Consider the following 18008-nt stretch of genomic DNA (forward strand, 5'->3'; position numbering starts at 1 on the left):
CACTCTTGACAGAAGGCTGACTTTTAAAGCGCACATAAGTCAAGTAACCTCAAAATGCAAAAGCAAGCTAAAAACCCTCGACTGGATGCTGAGAGCTTCAAGCAAGTTGTCTTACAGCAGCAAGGCCGCCATCTACAAGGCAATAGTTGTCCCAACCTTCGTATATGGTATCTCTCTATGGGGCTCCTCGGCGAAGACTACAAGGAACAAAATTCAGACCCTGCAGAATAAAGCACTACGCAGATGGACTGGAGCCAGCTGGTTTGTAAGAAACTCAGTCTTACATAGGGATTTAGCAATTCCCACAGTTGCTGAACTCATTGGGCGACACAGTTCAAGATACGCGGACAGACTTGCAGCGCATCCTAACCATCTCGCAAGCAACCTGGCTATAAACAACAATAGGCGAAGACTGAAGAGATTGCATCCTCTAGACAATATTAGAACTAATTAAGATAGTAGCTACAAGTGCAGAATAATTGGCATATCTGCCCTCCCATTAGTTAAGGTTTAGAGCTAAATGCGCTATAGAGTCTAAGACAATAAGCTGCAACAAAATAAAGAAATAAAAACGAAAAAAAAAAAAAAAAAAAAAAAAAAAAAATATTTGTTCATTCGCATTATCTCTGAAAAATGTTTGAGAAGAAACCTGTGACATTTGCTCTCCGAACAAGTGTTATCGCTTTATCTACTTTTAAACTCAAATAGGTTATGTTAATGCTAAACTGATCTGTTACGACTAACGTGATCTGCTGCTGCCTGTTCAGCTAAAGGTATGGTAACAAATGTGGGGCAGACTGGACTGTTTTTATTGTAACAATAATTGTTAATAAAAAAATTAAAAAAATATTGCTATTTAGAATTATTGCTTTTTATTTATTTTATTAACAAATCAAAAACTGTTTCTGCAGCAAAAGACTGACTCACTGTTATTAACAGCTTCGGTTTATGTTAAATGCTTGGCGGAATTTTCAAATTCCAAATATAAGAATTTTTTTTAATAATTGGTAATTTATTTTTGGAGATTGAAATGAATCAAATGATTATAAAATACAATTAAGATGAAATTGCGAACGAGGACAACTTATTTAACTAGTTTGGCAACTACATGGACAATGGTTATTTAAATTTGCTAATTAAGTTCACACACAAAATTAAAAAAGGAACTAAACTAAACAATAGACATGAAAGGTGGGCAACATTGCATTTCAGACTGATACTTAACTAAATTATGAAAAGGAGGATTATTGCATTACAATTTTGACTTCATATGAAGAATGTCAGGAACGTGTCGAAGGCGTTGAGCAACAGACCATGGACACATCCAGCGAAGTGCAGGGCAGATCCTGGGAGCAGGCAAAATTCGAATTGCTGTTCATCTCATTGAAGCCGCTGTCTGTACGATAGAAGCCAACGCCAGGTACAGGCGCAGTTCTGTTTTCATGTTGCGGTGCCTCGACTGCCTCTACCTGGTCCTCTGGTTCCACATCGTCTAGTAGATTTGCACCAAATGATTGGGACAAGTTCTTTCTGTTAGCAGAACGTCGTCGTCGGTGTCGCGGCGTATCCGAATTGGAGCTACAATTGAAGCTGTGTGTCGACAGCTGCGACAATTGAATGGCGTCTGTATCGGCATCATCTTCGTCATCTGTATCGAAGTCCGCCTCTGTTGTTTCATCATTATCCTGCTCGACGGTGACCACGTTTGCTTCCTCTATCAATGGTCCGTTGGGCAATTGTTTTGCACTATTCATATGCAAACGACTCACACGATGATTGATGCTGCTGTCTGTGGAGTACTCCAAGGCCATGGGCGAAGAGCTGCGATCGGGTGTAAATTTACAAGTGGCTCGTGCTGTGCCGGTTAGCTCTGAGAGGGTTACATGTTCGCTGCTGTTGCTACTTCTGCTCCTGTATAGGCGCCTGCTCAAGTGCTCCGATGGCGCAATCGGTGAAGGCAGGTCCACTAGTTCATTCAGCAGCTGTTTGCGCCTGCGCCCGCTACTTCTCCCGTTACCATCGTCCGGAGTACCAGCTGGCAGACCGCAGAGATTCCTAATGGGCGACAGGCAGCCAAAGCTGCTTGAGCCCTCGCCGGCAGAATCGGAGAGACGGCCAGCAATCATGGTCTGCTTGGACTGTGGACTGGATCCCACCATTTGGGCATACTGCGCATCTGCTGGCTGGTTCTGCTGCTCCACCTGATCAAGCTCGCCCAGCACAATAATATTTTGCAAATCAAAGAGCTTGCGACGCATGGAACTGTTGAAGATATCGCCACCGCCAGCTGACTTATTTAGCTGTACGCCCGCCAAATGTGGCTGCAAATAAGGACGCAGTGCCTCTTCTAATGCTTTGGGCAGCACAGGAGGCAAACTGAGTTCTGTCTGCACCTCACAGTCTCTGGAACGTTGCTTTGTTTTGTTAGATATAGGCGTGTTCGCATTTATTTCGTTAATAATAATGCGATGCTTGCGCAGCGGACAGTCCACGGGACTGGGCACTATATGCGATTCCTTGAAAAATGTGCTAATAGCCAATTGTGCCTTGGATTCTTGTTCTGCATCTGGCGAGTCATGAAATTGTGTCTCGTGCGGTTCCACATCCGCGGGCTTCAACTGCGACACCTCCTCAATGTCCCATTCGAATTGAGTGGAAGACAGCTGTGGAGTGCGTGAGCGACACTGAAATAGTGATGGACTAGGAATGGTAATGCATTAATATAGTATTGACTAGGGTTGGATCCGAGACTCACCTGGCTATTAAAGGTAAATGCAGACGCTCTGCTAGAGCGCCTTCGAAAGGATTTCGCACCTTCTGTAGTCGTTTCGGCGGCGGTGTGCACACCGTTCCGTACAATTGGGGGCTGCATTTTGATTTATTCGAGTTGGCGCCATTCGTCGGCGTTGCAGACGCCGCTGCTATAAAATGGTTGCTGTTGCTACTGCTACTGCTGCTTCGTCTGCCACTCGTTGTTACGCGACATTTGAGCTCGTTGAGGCTGGCATAATATCGCGTCTTGAGTGCTTGTGGCGTACGCACCTCATCTGTGTACATGTTCTTTTACAAATATATTGATTAATTTTGGTTTGAAAATTTATAAAATTTTTTTACACCGCTGCCTGATGCAGGCAGCTGTCAGTATATTTCAAATGCGACAGTGTTGTAAAGCGATTGCAAGCATTTATCGATAACGCCAGCACAGACGTTGATTGTTTGAATTGCGGAGCGCCAAGAACTTATCAAAATATTCATTTTGTTTATATTTAAAGATATAATAATTTAAGTAAAGATATTTCAATTTAAGTGCTTTGATTTTGCCAAAATGCAGTATTTTTTAATTGCTTGATTATTTTTTAAATGTCTACATTGCCCACAACCATTCACCCGGAAATATGAAATTGTCATGCAAATGCAAGCACTCCCACTTCATCCTTTCAAAATCGCCAATATCTGCGATACCTGTGACGTCATTTAAAACGTGTCATTATGCGAAAGTCAAAAGTAATTACGTGGGAAAAACATATTCGAATTAATAAAGTCAACTAAACACCGCGCCTATGCTTATATTCGAAGTGAGTATTGCATTCGCTTGCGATTGTTATCGATATCCTAGCTATATATTGTAATTTTTCACAGCTGATAAATAAGTGCAATTTAAAAAAGTATTTATTTGTTTTGTTTGAAATTGAAACTTGAATTATTGCCAACTGCAGATAATGCTATATATATATATATATCAACAAATCAGTGGCGCACTTTGACCGCTCAATCAATTAAAATTATTTAATCAACATGCTGATATATACATTGTACTCTGCATTTGGTGTGCCTTACTTTTAGTTTCCCAGGATGATGGGAACAAAGCAAAACCTTATCTCTTATTTATATTTTTTATTGATTTCAAGATCTAATTGCAAATACCTCAGCCGAATTCAATGTTTTAATTAACTAGAAATATGCAAATCAGGCGTGCGACTAAGCAATTTAATTTTAGTTTAATTCGCATTCAATTCCCAAATCAGCTTTCGATTCACATTTTACACTGAGCCAAAAACAAATTAATATTCTTGAATTAAATATTGTGATTTACATTTATGTGTGGCAGCAAAGAATTAAATTTAGTTTTTAATTTGCTTACCTAATTTTATGGTCTATAAAAACCATTTTTAAGTAACAAAATAGAGTATTAGAAAAATAAAAATTAAATAATTATTTATTTCTAGTTTTTTTAACTGTTTTTTTTTTTTTTTAATTGGAGAGGCACCGACTAGCAAACACCCTAAATACTGTTCAGAGCTACTGAACAGACATCACCACGGGCGCCACCTATTGGGTGTTTGTGAAACTGCGTCACTTTACCGTTGGTTCGCATTAATTTTTGTATTGCTTCGGTTCTAACGGTGCAGGCGGACAGGGAGAGATTGATACCCGCAAAACAAAGGGAGTTAAATTATTTACAGGGTATCGCATCATTCTGCCTGTTTCAAATATTTGCATAGAGAGTTACCCTCAAATTCGATTCGCTATGGGATAAACAAATTTAAAGCCTTTTTAACAATTCTTTGGGTTCGTTAAATAACTAAAGTAGGCACAAAACTTGTTAAACTCGTTGACCAATCTGCTATAAAAGCGCATATCAAAGCAACTGCTCGAGCAGATGAAGCTGGCTACAGGTGTAAAATAAGGTTAGAGAAGTTAACACCAGATCGATTATAATATTAGCTGGTCAACATGTGCGGCATTTTAGCCATATTCTCAGCGACTGGAAGAGCTATTGGAAAAAGGCGTTTTCAAGGCAGCGAACACAGTTTGCGGGAGCTGGCCTATCGACAGAGTGGGAGGCAACGGCATCGCGGACCCGACGATACGGGTGTCCTTGTTATAGAGGAGCAGGGCGTGGCTTTGGTGCATGAACGACTCGCTGTCATTGGCGTGGAAACAGGACATCAGCCGCTGGTGTCGCAGGATGGCAACGTTGCCTTGATAGCCAACGGCGAGATCTACAACTATGTGGAGCTGACCAAGCAGATTGGCAAACGGTTGCCCGGCTATCAGCCCAAGAGCGACTGCAATGTGATAATCGAGCTGTATGAGGAGCATGGCAAGGATCTGCTCCAGCACATCACAGGTATGTTCAGCTTTGTGCTCTACGATCGTCGCAGCCGACAACTGCTGGTGGCACGCGATCCCTTTGGCATTATTCCACTCTACATGGGCCAGGACGCGCAGGGCAACATGTGGTTTGCCTCGGAGATGAAGTGCCTGATGGGCGTGTGCGAGCAGTTGCAGGTCTTTCCTCCCGGTCATCTGGCAGCGGGCACAGTGAAGCAGCAGCTCCAGCCCGTGCGCTACTACAATCCGAGCTGGCGCCAGTTGACACCCACCCGGCAGGTGAATCTGCAAGAGCTGCGCCAGCAACTGGAGCTAGCTGTGCGTACGCATTTGCAGTGTGACGTGCCCTTTGGTGCGCTGCTCTCCGGTGGCGTGGACTCCAGCTTGATAGCCTCTATAGCTGCCAGGATTATGAGGGAACGAGACCCTAACTATAAGCTGCGCACCTTCTCGGTGGGCATGCCCGGCTCGCCAGATTTCGAGCATGCACGCCTGGTGGCCCAGCACATTGGCAGCCAGCACTCGGAGATCAGCTTCACTGTGGAGGACTGCCTGGATGGTGTGCGCGATCTGATCTATCATCTCGAATCATATGATATAGCCACTGTGCGTTGCAGCCTGCCCATGTTCTACCTGTCCCGGCATGTGAAGAGCACTGGCATCAAGATGATACTCTCTGGCGAGGGCGCGGATGAAATCTTTGGTGGGTATCTCTATTTCCACAAGGCGCCCAACTACGAGCAGTTCCACGAGGAGATGGTCACACGCTGTGAGCAGCTGCATGTCTCTGACATATTGCGTGCCAACAAGGTGACCATGTCCAAGGGGCTGGAGCTGCGTGTGCCCTTCCTGGACACCCAGCTGGTGAACCATGTGATGGGCATACGTCCGCAGGACAAGATTCCAGGTGCTTTAAATGAATTCGCAGGTGAACGCAAGTGGCGCATGGAAAAGTTTGTGTTGCGCGAAGCTTTCGCTGGCGATTACCTGCCAGACGCTGTGCTCTGGCGTCAGAAAGAGCAATTCTCGGATGGCGTGGGCTACGCCCTCATCGATGCCCTGCCCGAATTTGCGGCTCGTCATGTGACCGATGCCCAGCTCCACTCGGCAGAACAACGTTTTCCCATCAATCCGCCCAAGACCAAGGAGGGCTACTACTATCGCTGCATCTTCGAGGAGCAGTTCCCGGGAAAAGCAGCCGCCAACACTGTGGAGAAGTGGGCGCCACGCCTGGACTGGGGTTGTCCGGAGGATCCTTCAGGGCGGGCACAGGCCGCACATGATCAAGCCTATGGAAAGTGTTAAATATTTTCATTTCTTGTTTGCAATTGACATTTGAAAAAGTTCTTTAAAATATTAATAATAATTACAATAATAATAAGCAATGTAAATTACAATCTACTGTGAGTTAATCAATTATTAAATAAACGGTTCTAATAAATGTATTTTTTTCCCAAAAATCAATCAACTAAAACATTTAAATAATAAACTTTCTCACGCCTGGAACAATAAAATTTGACCTAACATTCAATTGATTACTTAATTAATGCAAATAAAAATAAAAACTCGCACGTGGGTCATTGAGCCAAGCAGAAGGAAAGAGATGGCATGCGATAAGCAAACGTTATCAGCAGATAGAGCAAGCACGGGATATTGTTGACATCTTGAATGAGAGAGAGCGTTCGAGAGAGCAGTAGCTCTTGATATGTTGTATGTGTGTACATATGTGCTCATATATTTTTAAATTAACTGTTGAATTGGATACAACTAACGAGTCGAAGCGAAAAACTGACGCAACTTGGCGGCCTTGTCAGTCAGCCGAGTCCATCTGAGCTGTCTACTTGTTTCAAATAATAATAAACAATGTAAATTACAATTTCTCTTGAGTTATAAAACTATTATACAAACTATTCTATTATACTATTTATCCAAAATTAATTTAATTTTATTTTTGATAATCGGCAGTCAACTAAAAAATTTAAGCAATAAACTTTCACAGGCGTTGAACAATGGAATTTTACCTAACATTCAATTGATTAGAAAATAAATGCAAATATATAAAAACTGCTGAGCGCTACTTTTTTTTTTTAGCTCACGCGTGGGTCTTTGAGAATATCAGATGGAAACAGATGGCAAGCGGCAGAACAAACGCTGCCAACACAAAACATAGCACGCTCTGAAAGAGCACGAAGCTAGAAACTGACGCAACTTGGCGCTCTTGGCAGTCAGCTGAGTCGAGTCGAGTCGAGACGAGACGAGCCGAGCCGAGCCGACGGTGACAGTGCCGAGTGCTGTCTTTAAAAGAGCGCCACAGCATGAGCGCTTGCAGTTGACGTTAAGTTTTGCTAAACAGCGGACGCTTTCAGGGGCGAAGGGCAAATAGCGAATATTGAATAACGTGTATCGTATATCGGTAAATTACATTTAAGAATCATGTGTGGCATTTTTGCTATATTCTCCAGCGATGGAGCACCTATTGAGGCACAATGTTTGGAGGGCTGCAAGCACAGTTTGCGCGAGCTGGCCTATAGGCAGAGTGGAAGGCAGCGACATCGTGGTCCCGATTCCACGGGCGTGCAGATTATAGCCGAGCAAGGAGTGGCCATGGTTCACGAGCGCCTACGCATTGTCGGCGTCGAATGGGGAGATCAGCCATTTGTCTCAGATGACGGCAACCTCATGCTAGTTGCCAACGGTGAGATCTACAACTATCTAGAACTATCTGCACTGATAGCGAAGAGACGTGGCAGCTATAAGCCGAAAAGTGATTGCCACGTTATATTAGAACTTTATCAAGATTATGGTGTGGAGCTGCTGCAGCATATTACGGGCATGTTTGCATTTGCCTTGTATGATAAGCGCAGCAAAGAGCTGCTGCTGGCCCGGGATCCATTTGGTATTATACCCATGTACATAGGCGAGGATGCAAAGGGCAACATATGGGTGGCATCCGAGATGAAGTGCCTGACAGCATGCTGTAAGCAGGTGGAGACCTTTACGCCTGGCGAGGCGCGTTTCGGCCGAGTGGGTGCAATGCGTCGCTGGCGACATTTCGAGCAGCCGTGGATGCAAGAGCTGCCCACGTTGCCCTGCGATCTGTCGCTGCTGAGAAGCACCTTGGAGAATGCCGTGCGCACGCATCTTCATTGCGATGTCCACTTTGGTGCGCTGCTCTCTGGTGGCGTCGACTCCAGTCTGATAGCCTCAATTGCCACCAAGATTATGCGTGAGACCAATCCCAGCTACAGACTGAAAACGTTCTCGGTGGGACTGAGAGATGCGCCGGACTTTGAGGCAGCGCGGCAGGTGGCCAAGTTCATAGACAGTGACCACACGGAGCTCGTCTTTGAGATCGAGGATGCACTGGACGGCATACGTGACATTGTCTATCACCTGGAGACCTACGATGTGACCACTGTCAGATGCAGCTTGCCCATGTTGCTGATGGCTCGCTACATAAAGAGCACCGGCATCAAGATGATTCTCTCTGGCGAGGGCGCAGATGAGATATTTGGCGGGTATCTTTACTTCCATAAGGCGCCCAACTACAAGCAGTTCCATGAGGAGCTGGTGAAGCGTGTGCAGCAGCTACATTTGTCCGATTGTTTGCGAGCCAACAAGGTTTCCATGGCCAAGGGTGTGGAGCTGCGTGTGCCCTTCCTGGACACGGAGTTCGTCAACTATGTAATGAACATACGGCCGCAGGATAAGATTCCTGGACCACTAAACCAATTCAAGGATGAGCAGAAGTCTCGGTTGGAGAAGTTTGTATTGCGCGCTGCGTTTGCCGAGGATTATCTGCCCGATGCCGTGCTTTGGCGACAGAAAGAACAGTTCTCCGATGGCGTAGGCTACGAATGGATCAATAGCATCCGTCGCGTGGCCACCAGCCACGTAGAGGATGCGGAGTTTGCACTGGCTGCCGAGAGATTCCCACACAACACTCCGACGACAAAGGAGGCTTACTACTATCGCTCCATCTTTGAGCAACTGTTCCCCGGCGATGCTGCAGCCCGAACGGTGGTGCGATGGGTGCCACGTCTTGATTGGGGCTGCCCAGAGGATCCATCGGGCCGGGCACAGGCGGTGCATCAGAATAATTCCGAGCAATAAAAGACTGATTAGCTTAAGTTGAATACAAATAAATTGTTATTACTCTAGATTCAATTTCAGTAAACTAAATTGGAGAACAAAGCAAGTGGATTCCATATAAAAAATCGGATTACAAATAAAAATGAATTAAATACAAAAGATAAGTCCACGTTGCTTATTGACATTTAATATCATTCATTGCTAACGTTGACAGTTTTATCAACGTTTCGTATCACATATTATTGCTGACTCACCTGATTTACATTCAAGGTTTTATTTATTTATATTTAGATAGTTAAATAAAGGCGCCACGTGCAGCATAGCGCTACCAGACTGTTCAATTAGAATGTACTATCGGCAACACACTTACAATCTACTATCGATAAATAGTCAGTAGTTGCAATCCTGTACATGATATCGATGTGACGACTCGTATCGATTTATGGCAACAACCGATGAGAAAGAAGAGGCAATTTTTCGCAACGCGCAACAAAATCGGTGTTAAATTGATGTAAAAAGTGTGAAAATAATATAAAAATATAAGCTAAACAACAACCAAACACTGGAAATGTGCAACAAAATGTGATGTTTGTTAAACTAAACAACCGCAACGCGGCCAAATTGCTAGTGCAAATCTGACCCCATGAGCAATGAGAGAGGAAGAGAGCAAGAGAACATACAGGCAAACAACGCGTCACTGAATAAGTTCACGAATTCAGCCAACAGCAGCAGCAGCAGCAGCAGACGAGACTTTGAAGACGTTGGAATTTGTGTTGAACCCGCGGCAGCCCGACGGCGCTGCGACTGCGACGCCGACGAACACCTCTAGCAGTCAGCAATAACGGTAGACGAAACAGAAGAGAGCAGTGATATTGCAACAACAACAATAACAAATGACATTTAACTTGTTAAAGTGAAACTGCGCGCAACAACAACAACAACAACAACAACATCAATACAAATAAAGAAGTGGGTGAGCGGCGGCAACAATAAGAGCAAAACTGTGATCTCTCATCTGGCAATTGTTCAATTGGCTGTGCTTGAAACGATATAGAATTTATTTAATACCCGTATTTGTGTGCATTACAAATTGTTTGTTCAATTTCCAACTGGAAAATCAATTTTTAACATTGCCCAAGGCGGCCAACAAACACCAGCAGCAGCAGTAGAAGCAGTTGTTGTTATTGCTGGCGTCAGACCCAACCCAAAACAAAAATTGAGCGTAAAAAGAAGAGAGGGAGCCGAAGAAGAAGCAGCAGCAGCAGCCGGATTTGCAAATAAAGTGAGTATTTATTTAGGCATAGAAGTATGCATGTGTGTGTGCGTTAGAGAGAGAGAGGAGCGTGCGTATCTGTGAGTGTGTTAAAAAAAGATCATGCAACTATTTGGCCAAGACACGCATTCGCATTCGCCTCCGCTTCCGTTTTTTTGTGTGCTTTTCGCTTTTCATGTGACATTTAAATTTGATAAATTCGCCCTCGGCCAGTCCAATCGGCTAGCAGAATAACGGAACAGCTGCTGCTTGTTTTTCAAAACTTACACTGTGGTCGCTGCCTTTAATCAACTAGCCCTATCTTATCGTGTAGTTAGAGTTGAAAAAGTTCTAAAAAGTTTGCAGTTACGAAAGCTACGCCCAGCGCTTTAAAATCATTTCAGTTGCTGTTGCTGTTCTGGTTGTTTTATTATAAATAGAAAATTGCGTATGCAATGCTAATTTGTTGCTTGTTCGCTTAAAGCTCTCTCTCTCTCTCTCTCTTGCTCTTTCTGTGACTGAGCAAACAAGTCGCTGTTGTTGCTTAGTAATTGTCGACACACTCTTCTACCTCTACAACTTGCTGTTGGCTGTCATATTATCTCATTTAGCTATTTCCATAAATATGTTGTTTCTTTTTGTTTCGCTGTTTCGTTGTTTTTGTTGTGCTCCCTCTCTCTCTCTCTCTTTGGTAGCCACCCATAGACGGCTTGACGTCGACGTCGCTGCCGCTGCCGCTGCAGCTATTAACAGCGACGCTCGTCATTTACCGTTTATGTCGCTTCCGTAACCAGAGCCAGTAACAGCCGAAGCAGCGGCAGAGCCCCAACCTTTTTGGGTTATTGTTTATAGTTTTTATTTTTGTAGTTTTGGACATTTAACTGCCTATCCAACTACCCACCCACCCACAATCGAGCAGCACTCCTGGATGTCGACGCCGTCGTCGTCACGCTCAACGCGGTGAGATGATTCATATTTGTGCACAACGACGACGTAACAACGCCCCGCTCACACCTACTACTTCCTCCCCTCTAAACTGCCCTGGCTTTCGTGTCATTCCAGCACTGCCATCTGCCACTGTCAGTGCCCATTCTCCCACCCGCACAGCCATTCACCTACTTTTCGCAGTCCAAACACTGACTTCATTTTTCACACACGCACACGCACACGGACACGCACACACAAAAGCACGCACATACACGCACACAGGCACATGGATAAACACAGAAATTGTTGCCCATTTTGCACGTTTGTGCGACTGTTGCTTGTGCTTCTTCTTCTTGTTACGGTCGCAGTTGCTGCTTCTTCTTCCATGCATTTAATGTGCGCGCGCGCAGTTCACAATCTGAGTGCGCGCTATTTGAAAAGAAAATAAAATTTAGTTTTCGTTTCGTCAAAATAGATCAGATTTTTATGTTATTGTTTTAAAATTATATTATCTTGTTTATCTTTGTCAAAATTGTTGCAGATTTTTAATGTTTTGTATTGTTTGTTTACCGTCGATTTATTACCTGAGTAAATTAGGAGCGAGAAATTAAATTCATTTTTATTTTTGACAAAGGAAAGGCAATCAATTCATCTCCATTCAAATTCAGTTTCTTATGCATTTCATGTGCTCAAATTAAATTGACCTGCATTGCAGCGTGCCTCAGACTCGTGTGGCATAAATATTTAATACAATTATCCAAAGGCAAAAGCTAAAATCAATTTTATATCCATTCACTTTTATTGCAGCTGCAACACACACACACACACACACCTTAACAAAGTGAGAGAGACAGAGAGATAGAGAGAGAATGGCGTACCGCAAGCCAAGCGATTTGGATGGCTTCATTCAACAGATGCCAAAGGCGGATATGCGCGTCAAGGTACAATTGGCTGAAGATCTGGTGACATTCCTCAGCGACGACACCAATTCAATTGTGTGCACAGATATGGGCTTCCTCATTGACAACCTGATGCCCTGGCTGACGGGCAGCCACTTTAAGATCGCACAAAAGTCACTCGAGGCCTTCTCGGAGCTGATCAAGCGTTTGGGCTCGGACTTCAATGCCTACACAGCCACGGTGCTGCCCCATGTGATCGATCGCCTCGGCGACAGTCGAGACACTGTCCGCGAGAAGGCCCAGCTGCTGCTGCGTGATCTAATGGAGCACAAAGTGCAGTCGGCTCAAACGTTAATTGATAAACTGGCCACCAGCTGCTTCAAGCACAAGAACGCCAAAGTGCGCGAGGAGTTCCTTCAGACAATTGTAAATGCGCTCAACGAATACGGCACACAGCAGCTAAGCGTGCGAGTGTACATAACGCCTGTATGCGCACTGCTTGGTGATCCCACGGTGAATGTACGAGAGTCGGCCATACAGACGCTCGTGGAGATCTACAAGCATGTGGGCGATCGCCTGCGACCGGATCTGCGCCGCATGGATGACATGCCTGCCTCGAAGTTGGCCTTGCTGGAGCAAAAGTTCGATCAGGTGAAGCTGGAGGGTCTGCTGCTGCCCTCTGCGCTGCGCAACGGCAGCAGTGGCAACGGACTGGACGAGGCGGACAACATCTCTGTGCGCGAACGACCCACAAAGATTGTGAAGCGACAATTGCACTCGGCCACGTCGTTGCAGCGTCAGAAGCCCACGCCCAATGACGTTGCCGGCGATGCGGGCGCCGTGACCATGGAAATATTTGAGGCCAGCTTTGAGCAGGTGCCGCAACTGACTATATTCCATGCCAAGGACATGGATGACATATACAAACAAATCTTAGTTATTATAAGCGATAAGAATGCCGACTGGGAGAAGCGAGTGGATGCGCTCAAGAAAGTGCGCGCGCTGCTGCTGCTCAACTATCAGGCGCAGCAGCAATTTATGACTGTGCAGCTGAAGGAGTTATCCTTGGCCTTCCTGGACGTATTGAAGGAGGAGCTGCGCTCGCAGGTGATACGCGAGGCGTGCATCACAATTGCGTACATGTCCAAGACGTTGCGCAATAAGCTGGACGCCTTCTGCTGGAGCATACTGGAGCAGTTGATACAGCTCATCCAGAACTCGGCCAAGGTGATCGCATCAGCCTCGACGCTGGCGCTCAAATACATCATTAAGTACACGCACGCGCCTAAGCTTTTGAAGATCTACACGGAGACGTTGCAGCAGTCCAAGTCGAAGGACATCCGCTCGTCGCTCTGCGAGCTGATGGTGCTGCTCTTCGAGGAGTGGCAAACCAAGTCCCTGGAGCGACATGCTCTCATCCTACGCGACACGCTCAAAAAGTCCATTGGCGACGCGGACAGCGAAGCGCGTCGCCATTCTCGACTCGCCTACTGGGCATTCCGACGCCACTTTCCCGAACTGGCGGATCAGATCTATGGCAGTCTGGACATAGCTGCACAGCGAGCACTGGAACGAGAACGTGACGGTGGCAGCTCTAACGGCGCCCAGCAGCGTCCAGTGGCGCCATCACGCATCGGACGCAGCACCACAAACACCTTGCAAAAGGCAACGCCCAGCATGCGCTCCATCTCCGCCGTGGACACGGCTGCGGCACAGCGCGCCAAGGCGCGTGCTCAATACACGCTCTACTCGAGGCAAAAGAAGCCGGCGGCAGCCACGAACAGCACGCTGCATGCTGGAGCTGCTGCAGGCGGCGCAGCTGGCGGTGGTTCGCTGCCACGACCACGTCTTAATTCCAATAGCAGCCACCAGAATGTCTCGCCGGGCACGGTGACGCCTACCACACGCATTGGACGCACACGCGCTGGCGTCTCACAGTCGCAGCCAGGCTCGCGTTCCACGTCGCCCAGCACCAAGCTGCGTGATCATTATGGCATGAGCGGCTACTTTAGGGGCGGTGCCACTGGAGCCATACCCAAAAAGGCCTCCGGCATACCGCGTAGCACCGCCAGTTCCAGGGAGACGAGTCCCAATCGCTTGGCCGGCGGCGCAGTGCTGATGAAGCGCAGCATCTATTCAACCGGCTCCAGTGCGCGACGCACACCTGAGCGCAATAATCCAGTACGCAGCACGGCTGCATCTCGCTTGCTGGCCCAATCCCGTGAAGCAGAAATCTCGCTGGGCGGCGGCAACACCGGCGATGGCGATATGGCCGACTACGTTTCCGGCGACTTCATGCGCAGCGGCGGCATACGCATGGGACGCAAGCTGCTGGGCCGTGATGAATCCGACGACATTGACTCGGAGGCGAGCTCTGTGTGCTCGGAGCGGTCCTTTGACTCGAGCTATACGCGTGGCAACAACTCCATGTCGAACTATTCGCTAAGTGGCTCACGGAACCGCCTCGACTGGAACACCCAGCGTGCGCCCTTCGATGATATTGAGACAATTATACAATACTGTGCCTCCACGCACTGGGGCGAGCGCAAGGATGGCCTGATCAGCCTCACCCAGTATCTGGCCGATGGCAAGGAGCTGACGCAACAGCAGCTCCAATGCGTCCTGGACATGTTTCGCAAAATGTTTATGGACACGCACACTAAAGTCTACTCTTTGTTTTTAGATACGGTCACCGAGCTGATACTGGTGCATGCACCCGAGCTCCATGACTGGCTGTTCATACTGCTGACGCGCCTGTTCAATAAGCTGGGCACCGATCTGCTTAACTCGATGCACAGTAAGATCTGGAAGACCCTGCAGGTGGTACACGAATATTTTCCGACGCAGCTGCAGCTCAAGGAGCTCTTTCGCATCCTTTCGGATAACACACAGACGCCGACAACCAAGACACGCATTGCCATTCTGCGCTTCCTCGCCGAGCTGGTCAACACGTACGGCAAGAGCAGCGACTTTCCCAGCGACCAAAACCAGAGCTGCGAGCGCACCGTCTTGAAGCTAGCTCAAATGGCCGGCGATCACAAGTCGATGGAGCTGCGCTCGCAGGCGCGCCAGTGCCTGGTGGCGCTGTACAATCTGAATACGCCGCAAATGACAAAAATGCTGGCGGCATTGCCCAAGGGATATCAGGATACGGCACGTCTGTGCATACAATCGAATATCCGGCGACAGAGCAGTGGGGCCAACTCGCCGAGCAGCTCGCCGCTGAGCAGCAGCAGCCCCAAGCCGCTGCAGAGTCCGAGCGTGGGACCGTTCTCCTCGCTCAATATGCACATGAATTCTAGTCCACGCTCACGGCAATCATCTGTGGAGCAGGAGGCGAACTATGGCTTCTCCGAGCTGGAGGTGCAGCACAATATACAGAAGACCTCCGAAGAGATACGTTCCTGCTTCTCTGGCGGCCAATACCAATCGCTGGCGCCCAATGGCTACAACGGACATCATCTGCAGTTTGCCATCGATCAGCAGCAGCAGCAGCAGCAGCAATCCGGTCGTGATTTGACAGCGCAGCAGGACTCGCTGTCATCGAATTCGAAGACCCAATCGTCGGCCAATACCACGCAATCGAATACGCCGGAATCGGCAACGATGCGACTGGATACGGCGGCGCCACCAGCACAGCCAACAGCTAAGATTTCACTGCTCGTTGCGGAGAATGGGGAGCTGATACTGCCCGGCAATCTGCACGAGAGCGAGGTGATGCGCGTCGCATTGACACTCAGCAAGGAGCAGTCCGTGGAGCAGCTGCAAACGGCGCTCGCCAATCTGGGCATCTGCATACGCGGCGGCAACTGCGAGCTGCCCAACAAGCATTTCAAATCGATAATGCGCATGCTGCTCCACATGCTGGAGGCGGAGCACACGGACGTGATCATCTCTGGCCTGCACGTGCTCAGCAAGATTGTGCGCAGCGATAAGATGCGGCACAATTGGCTGAACTTCCTCGAGCTGATCTTGCTGAAGATCATGAACTGCTATCAGCACAGCAAGGAGGCGCTGCGCGAGATCGACACGATGATACCGCGCATAGCGCCGGCTCTGCCCCTAGATCTAACCATTAACATTGTGAATCCGGTGATTGCGACTGGGGCCTTTCCAGCCAATCTGTGCGCCATCAAAATTCTGCTCGAGGTAACCGAACAGCACGGCACCGAGATAACAGATGCTCACTTGGATACAGTGTTCCCGAATCTGGCACGATCGGCCGATGACCTGCAGTCGATGGTGCGCAAGGCGGCGGTCTTCTGCATTGTCAAGCTCTATCTAGTGCTCGGCGAGGAGAAGCTCAAGCCGAAGCTCTCGGTGATGAATCCCAGCAAGGTGCGTCTGCTCAACGTGTACATTGAGAAGCAGCGCAACTCCAGCAACAATTCGGGCGGCGGCTCCACCAAGAACTCCTCGGCAGCGTCCTCCTCATGATTGCGAGCCAGCATCCAAAGCTCTTCACACACACACACAACACACACCACACACAAAGACACGTCGTCTCTTAGCTTATGCAAAAAGTGAAAAAAAAAAATAAAAAAAAAATTAATAAAAAATATATATATATATAAACTAAAATAAAACAAACACAATTGATGATATATATATATAACGATATAAAACTCACACTAATTAATTTATAAACCTAATTATTACTGATGAGCAACATCAGCAGCAGCATCAGCAACAAGGCAATAATGCTAACAAAATCAATAATTGTGTAATTGTTTATTATTATTAAAAAACAAAACAAAAACAGGAAAACAAAAAAAAAAACAGAACAAACTATTTATATACTTCGGAAAAACAAAAGAGAATGAAAAACTTGTAGCCAACTCGTAACAGTCTCCCAACACACACAGTCACACACACACACACACACACTGTAAACAGTTTTCTATATGGTTTTCGTCTATTTTTTATACTATATTGAGTCACTTAATCATATTTTTGATTTCCTTTAGTTCTTAAGTCTTAAAGCAAAAGCCTAAATTTTTTTTCGCCTTTTGATTTCTGCTCAACTCGAAAAAACAAACGAAAACAAAAAACTAATTTACACAATTTTCTGCTGTTTTTACAACAAAAACTATTTTTGTAATTATTTAAAAAAAAACAACACACTTCTAGGTTATGTAATAATATTTATAAATTAATTAAATCAATAAAAAACAGTTAAAAAAATTAAAAACAAGACAAGTAAAAAATAAAAACATTAAAAAACGCTCCCAATATATAAACTCAATTCGTTTGGCTTTTATTTTGGCTAGAGCAAAAGTAAATAGTTAAAAAAAAATTCATTTTTTATGCTAATTTGATTTATTTTTTTTTTAATTTTTATTTTTATTTTGTTTGCTTTCATAAAATTTAAACGTTCAAATATTTGTTTTATTTACACAAGGGCTTAAAATTAGCTACATGTATATATAATCTTTAATTTTTTATTTTCTTATTTTTTTTAAACTTTGAAAATATTTGTCATAAAATTTCAACACTACGAAGTTTTTGTTCTCATTAATTTTTTGTGAATAATTTTTTAATTAACAACTAATATTTTTTATTTTTTATGATTTGACTAAAAAACATTTTTGAATGTTTTGTCGATGTGTTATTATTTTTGGATTTGGATTCTTTTTTTTATTTATTTTTTTGGGCCCTTTTGAAACCTGAACTGGTTTTTTACACATTAAAACTGATAAAAATTTGTCAAAAATTTCAAATCT

At 45.7% G+C, this 18008-nt stretch overlaps 4 protein-coding genes across 4 annotated transcripts; 3 read left to right on the forward strand and 1 right to left on the reverse strand.

The window, feature by feature from the left end:
* Positions 1 to 1099: 1099 nt before the first annotated feature.
* Positions 1100 to 3164, reverse strand: LOC115482932 (protein aurora borealis). Its single transcript, XM_030223268.1, has 2 exons — positions 2756 to 3164; positions 1100 to 2700 (listed from the first exon to the last, which is right to left on the reverse strand). Exons 1-2 carry the CDS (start codon positions 3055 to 3057, stop codon positions 1281 to 1283), a joined length of 1722 nt encoding a protein of 573 aa, XP_030079128.1. The 5' UTR covers positions 3058 to 3164; the 3' UTR covers positions 1100 to 1280.
* A 1109-nt stretch (positions 3165 to 4273) lies between these two features.
* On the forward strand, positions 4274 to 6437 carry LOC111594368 (probable asparagine synthetase [glutamine-hydrolyzing]). Its single transcript, XM_023307633.2, has one exon. It carries the CDS (start codon positions 4735 to 4737, stop codon positions 6418 to 6420), a length of 1686 nt encoding a protein of 561 aa, XP_023163401.1. The 5' UTR covers positions 4274 to 4734; the 3' UTR covers positions 6421 to 6437.
* Positions 6438 to 7431: 994 nt separating this feature from the next.
* LOC115483741 (asparagine synthetase [glutamine-hydrolyzing] 2-like) lies at positions 7432 to 9734 on the forward strand. Its single transcript, XM_030225985.1, has one exon. The coding sequence runs from the start codon at positions 7549 to 7551 to the stop codon at positions 9226 to 9228; it is 1680 nt and encodes a 559-aa protein (XP_030081845.1). The 5' UTR covers positions 7432 to 7548; the 3' UTR covers positions 9229 to 9734.
* On the forward strand, positions 9457 to 16784 carry LOC111594385 (CLIP-associating protein). Its single transcript, XM_023307652.2, has 2 exons — positions 9457 to 10489; positions 12194 to 16784. Exon 2 carries the CDS (start codon positions 12256 to 12258, stop codon positions 16720 to 16722), a length of 4467 nt encoding a protein of 1488 aa, XP_023163420.2. The 5' UTR covers positions 9457 to 10489; positions 12194 to 12255; the 3' UTR covers positions 16723 to 16784.
* Positions 16785 to 18008: the final 1224 nt, after the last annotated feature.

The sequence above is a fragment of the Drosophila hydei genome, unplaced genomic scaffold, assembly GCF_003285905.1.
Source record: "Drosophila hydei strain 15085-1641.00,03,60 unplaced genomic scaffold, DhydRS2 tig00000001-arrow-pilon, whole genome shotgun sequence".
Lineage (NCBI taxonomy): Eukaryota > Metazoa > Arthropoda > Insecta > Diptera > Drosophilidae > Drosophila > Drosophila hydei.

Excerpts from the sequence above, each read along its gene's own strand:
- LOC115482932 (XM_030223268.1), bottom strand. The coding sequence starts at position 3,057 with ATGTACACAGATGAGGTGCGTACGCCACAAGCACTCAAGACGCGATAT. Across the intron at positions 2,701-2,755 it reads CATTTACCTTTAATAGCCAG|TCCATCACTATTTCAGTGTC; the intron begins GTGAGTCTCGGA and ends TACCATTCCTAG.
- LOC111594368 (XM_023307633.2), top strand. The coding sequence starts at position 4,735 with ATGTGCGGCATTTTAGCCATATTCTCAGCGACTGGAAGAGCTATTGGA.
- LOC115483741 (XM_030225985.1), top strand. The coding sequence starts at position 7,549 with ATGTGTGGCATTTTTGCTATATTCTCCAGCGATGGAGCACCTATTGAG.
- LOC111594385 (XM_023307652.2), top strand. The coding sequence starts at position 12,256 with ATGGCGTACCGCAAGCCAAGCGATTTGGATGGCTTCATTCAACAGATG.